Source organism: Muntiacus reevesi, chromosome X (assembly GCF_963930625.1).
Source record: "Muntiacus reevesi chromosome X, mMunRee1.1, whole genome shotgun sequence".
Lineage (NCBI taxonomy): Eukaryota > Metazoa > Chordata > Mammalia > Artiodactyla > Cervidae > Muntiacus > Muntiacus reevesi.
Genome location: NC_089271.1, coordinates 101,252,728 through 101,258,170, shown reverse-complemented (window position 1 = coordinate 101,258,170; position 5,443 = coordinate 101,252,728). Strand labels below are relative to the sequence as shown.

At 53.2% G+C, this 5,443-nt stretch overlaps 1 protein-coding gene across 1 annotated transcript; it reads right to left on the bottom strand.

Annotated features, from left to right (window-relative positions):
* Window positions 1-1,245: 1,245 nt before the first annotated feature.
* LOC136154261 (melanoma-associated antigen 9-like) lies at window positions 1,246-3,498 on the bottom strand. The gene is made up of 3 exons (XM_065916533.1): window positions 3,376-3,498; window positions 2,840-2,918; window positions 1,246-2,491 (listed from the first exon to the last, which is right to left on the bottom strand). The coding sequence occupies exon 3, from the start codon at window positions 2,469-2,471 to the stop codon at window positions 1,707-1,709; it is 765 nt and encodes a 254-aa protein (XP_065772605.1). The 5' UTR covers window positions 2,472-2,491; window positions 2,840-2,918; window positions 3,376-3,498; the 3' UTR covers window positions 1,246-1,706.
* Between the last annotated feature and the right edge of the window lie 1,945 nt (window positions 3,499-5,443).

Below are 5,443 nucleotides of genomic sequence, written 5' to 3'. Positions count from 1 at the left end.
AGCAGTTAAAAATCTCTTTTGTTTTGGGGAGGAGAGTCTGAGCAGGTCACATGGGTCTTGACATTTTCCACCTTTTCCAAGTGTCCACTGACTATGTGGCTGCTACCTTGTATGTGGCCAGAATCACATTTCTTGTTCCTGTTGTTCTCTGACACTCAGCATGGAGAACTGCCCCTTCAGCCCCCTGCACCCATCCACACCCCCACTGCAGTGACCTCACCACCTCCTTAGGCCCGGAAGTCGCTCCTGCCTTTTCATGCCAGGCACAGCCTTAACCTGGGTCTCTGCTGCCTCCACACTTCTGAACCTGCCTGAATCCGGGGACGCTGCTGGATGTTGCATCTTTACTGGCTACTACTTATTTCTCGTGTTATTCGCATCTCAGACTCTGTCCCTCTCTCTTCTGGAAATGGTTTTGTTTTCAGGACACCTCAGAGAATTGGCAGCTTAGTTAGAAATGGAATAGAAAACCCCTCAGAATTGCTGTTCTGTGTTTTCCTCCCGGAGAATATATATCAATTTCGGTGTTTGTCTGTGTTTCGGGGTGGAGAGTAGTGTGTCCAGCTGGGCACAGCTCACTCAAAGATCCCTGGATTCTCGTCACACAGCAGGTCCTGTCCACTTTTGCAGCTTCTCTTTACTCATTTCATCCAAATGAAATCTAGACCATGCTCACAAGTGAAAATCATAAAGTCCAGATGACCAAAGACACTGTTATTTCAATGTACTTGCTAATCAGCTTCCCAAGGCAGAGAAAAGAAAGTTAGCACAGGGAATACTGGCCAGATACCAAAGAGCAAGATTCACATTTCCTAGGATTCCAAGCAGATGGTGGAAAGAAAACACCTATTTCATCCCTGTGGTCAATAACTATGGGACAAGTGCCAGGACCCATTCCTGCCTGCCCTAGAAAGAGAACTCTCTGGGGTTTATCCAAGAAGCAAAAGGACACCACACAGCAAAGATCCGTTTCAGAGATTCCCCTCACCCCCAAGACAAACCTCATGTGACTGCAGATCCTGGACCATTGCTGTAAGTGTGGGGGTGTCCTGCTACTCCTAGTGTCCCCACTGTTAACATGGCCTTTCACGGAGCAGAGAATCTGTACACGTCTTTGGAATAAGTGATCCAATGAGCAGGGGTCTCAGATTGTCTGCTACTTTCTTTAATAACCCAGGAAAATTCAATTAACTGAGATCATTTAGTTATTGTGAATGACAGACAAGAAGGCCATAAGGATGAATTCACTATGATTACTTTTATTATCCAACTCTTCTCCATACAATACTATTGCTACAGAAGTTCACATTTTCAAAACATTTCTAATTTCGATTCCATTGCATTCTGTTCAGGACCACAAAACAAAATGGAAGACTTTCCAATCTCTTTTAGAAAACAGCAAAACTCTTGCTTTTGAACTGTGTTACATCAAATACACTCGGATCAATATCATTCACAAAGCTAAGATATGAAAGTTTCTTTAGCCTTCTTTGAAACCAAACTTTGAAAAATTTCTAAAGAAAACAGAGATGAATCCCCATGTCATCATAGAGAACAGGAACCAAAAGATGCTACAAACTGGTTCCCCCTACTAGCCCGGGCCCTCACATTTTAGAAAGCTGACTACTCCCCTCTTTAACCACAGAGAGAAAGAACAACCTGGCTGCTGCTCTGTCCTAGGCCCCCTATTCCTCCTCCCTCGCATCTTATGCAGACAGGAATGGGAAGGCCCTCAAAGCCCTTGGGTTGACCGTGAGCATAAATGCCATGACTTGCCACTTGCTGGTCTCCACATAGGCCCGGGGACCCCACAGGAACTCATAGCGAGCAGGGTGGCTGTCAGGCACCTGCTCGTACCGCAGGTATCCCTCCCGCACCCACACTTGGGTCAGAAGCTCCCTGGGCTCCTCAAAGAAACAGTGCTCACTCCCAACATACATCCCCATCTTGCTGAGTGCTCCCCAGACCACCTCCTCTGGGGCCGGGTCTCCAAACCGCATGATCATGCTGAGGACCAGCACCAAGAAGCCGGCCTTGGGCAGACCCACCCCATCGCTCAGCATCTCATCGCAAGTGAGGCCCAGGATGGGGACCAAGATGTAGGTGTGCTCCGCTGGGTCCACCTCCTTCACATCCACGCCAAACAACAGCTGCAGGCACACTGAGACCTCCCTGAAGACCACTGGGAAGTACTCCTGGTTATCCCTGAGGACCTCATTTAGCATTTCCGCCTGGGAGGTCTGCTCCTTGGCTCGATACTTGAGGAGCAGGAACTTCATCAGTTTACCTATCATCCTATGCAGAATTTCTTGGGGCAAGGCCTCCACAGGAGCGGAGGAGGATGCTGGGGGGTAGGAGGCCAAGTGGGATGCAGACTCCCCCACCTCAGCCTCCAAGAGCGGCACCTCGACAGGGCCCTGGTCCTCGCCTGGGTCCTGAAGGCCTTCTTCGGGTTTGCTGAGCTCACTCATCTCAACCACGAGCACAATGCCTGAGGTCAAACAAGACACGGAAGTGAGGCAGAGGTACAGATGGGGACCAAGGGCCTCTGGGAGAGAGGAGGTGTGAGCAACCTGGGCTAAGAAACACATCCTGGATGGTACAACACAGGCCACTTACAGATCTCCCGTTGAGGGGTACTCTCAGACCTCACAGGATTGCTCCTCCTGGGAGGCCAACCCCTGGCTACCCGAAGGAGGAATGGAGGTAACTCCCAAGCAAGTCGCCAGCACAGCCTGAGATTTCCGGGTCCAAAAAAGTGGGAGGAATTGGGGCCTTCTGGGGCCCCCCTATGTCCTGGGATATGGAGCCTATGGTTCACTTCAGGTCACCCTCTCACCTTGATTCCTGATACTGCCTGTCTGAACTCAGGACACAGGCTTCAGACCTCTGCCTTCGCCTCCTGGTTCCTGGAGCTCCTGGGAGAGAAATGGAGTTGACATCTAAGGGCTATACTGTGGCACAGCCCTGGGCCTTCTGTGCTGGTAGGTGGGGACGGACACTCGGGTTACACCCAGTTGTGTTGTGGGTACCTTGTAATGCTCACCTTTCCCCTGGCATGACCTGGACCTACCCCTTTGGAGGAGTAGAAGGAAACTCAAAACAAGACACAAGCCTGAACAGAAAGCACTGAGGGGCACCACATGCGGCCGCACCTGTCCAGGGTCTCGCGCGGGTCCTAGGCTGGGGAGATGCTCGGTCCCCAGCTCCTCCTCACGTCCTGCCTGGCCTCCAAACACTCGCCACAGGGCGGGGCTCTGTTCAGTCCAACCTTGGGGTTGGGGAGTTCTGCCCCTGCCAACGTGAAGCATCCAACTCTGCCCGTAAAACCTCACCTCCCGAGGTCCCTAAGCCAGGGGTCAAGAAACTGCTCACCCTGCTCACCCCACTCTGGGCCCTGCAAGACCCTCTTGCAAGGGTCAAGATCCCTCCATGTTGGGTTCGAACCGCCTCAATCCTTCCTCACATGGAGCCTGGACTCCAGGCAGGACTCGCGTTTGTCCCGTCCGCCATTTTGAGACCCCGCCACTTTCACAAGGCCTCCAGTCCCTCTGAGACCCGCATGTGAGGAAGTCAGACAGACCTAGTGTGCTCTTCTCACCCCAAGGGCTCCCAGGACCGACTACAGGGAAGGGGATCTGTAGGGTTCCATAGGTCCTCACCCAGGTTACTTAGAGTCCTCCTTCAGGAACCTCACCTTGCCTCCGCACAGGACCTGGATTCTCGCCTCTCTGCAACTGAAGCCCCGCCCCTTATACCAGGACCCCAGTCTCCTGAAGACCCGGATGTCAGGAAGCCAGCTCATGCCTGTGGCGCTCATCCTGTCCCCACGGTTGCCCTGGACTGACAACAGAGATGCGCTTCTCTGAGGTCTCCTCTGATTAGGGGTTCAGGGTCCTCTAGTCCCTCTTCAGGGTCCTCAAGGTCTTCAACCCTGCAGGACCTGGGACTCGGCCCCCCTGAGGCCCCGCCCCATATGTGACGTCCCCATCAGAGACCGGGATGTCAGGAAGTGAGCCCATGCACTTTGGGCTTATCGTATCCCAAATTGGGCAAGGACCAACAGCAGCTCCAGGATTTTCTGAGGTCTCCTCTGATTTGGGTCCAGGGTCCCCTCAGTCTTCCGTCAGGGTCCTCAAATTGAAACCCTGGAGGAGCTGGGCTTCTTCCCTCTGCTCACTTGAGGCTACACCCCCTTTCCCAGGTCCCCAGTTTCTCTGAGACCCAGATGTCAGGAATTGCAGCATGTGCTCATCCACCCCCTGTGCTCCCTGAGACTTCATGTGAGCGTCCCGTCTCTGATCAACACAAGGGACATGCCCAGATCTGCCAGGGCTCAAGATGAGGTTCCTGAGGGAGGATGTAGGAACCCCACAGATTCCTGACCCTGCTGTCAGCCCTGGGCCACCCTGGTGGTGGGATGAGCGCTTGGCAGCCTCTTCTGACTTCCGCATCTGTGTCTCAGAAATATTAGGCAATTGGTAGAAGCTTCAGGGCCTCAGATGGGCAGTGGGAAAGGTCTTCTTTCTTTTGAGAGTCAAGGTGAGGACACTGAGGAAGGACAGAGGGGACCCTGGATCCCAGAGCAGAGTGGACTCTGGGAGGACATTGGGTGGATGAACGTATGTTGCATTTCCTGACTGGGTCTCAGAGAGACTGGGGACCTGGTATGGGGGCTGACTTCCTAATATGCAGATTTCAGACTGGTGTCCTAGTATACAGAGATGACTTTCTGACATCTGCATTTCAGAAAGACTGGGTTCCTGGTATGAGGTTTGGGGCGTTATTAGGGGAGAGGAGAGGATCTGAAGTCGTACCTGGAGATAAGGTGAGGTCTCTGAGGGAAGGCTGACGGGACCGCAAGTGAAAACTCAAGGAATCCCAAGATAAGAGTGATGGAACCCCACAGATCCCTGCCCCTGCCATCGGCCCTGGGAGCTCTCAGGGTGAGAAGAGCACACTAGGTCTGTCCTGAGTTCCTGACATCCAGCTCTGTGAGACTCGGGACATGGCTTGAGGAGCAGGGACTACGGTGGGGAGAGGACCGAGACTGGTACTCCTGGAAATCAAGGTGAGGACCCTGAGGGAGGACTGAGGGTAGCCAGATCTCAGAACAGAGGGAACCGTGGTAGTCCCTGGGCAGGTTAACCTCGTGCCGGATGGCCTGACAACCCTGGCAGAGAGACTGGGGACCTCTTGAAAGGAGGGGAAACTCCAAATGGCAGATGGGACACTTGCAGTTCTTGTCTGGAGTCTAGGCTCCATGCAAGGAATTTAGGCATTTAAACCCCAACAGGGAGGGATCTTGGCCCTTACAAGAGGGTCTTGGAGGGCACAGAGTGGGGTGAGAAGTTTCTTGACCTCTGGCTTAGGGACCTCGGTAGGTGAGGTTTTTCAGGCAAAGCCGAAGGCTTCCGGTCAGCAGAGGCTGGGCTCCTCAAAG

Coding starts and splice junctions, on each gene's coding strand:
- LOC136154261 (XM_065916533.1), bottom strand. CDS start 2,471: ATGAGTGAGCTCAGCAAACCCGAAGAAGGCCTTCAGGACCCAGGCGAG.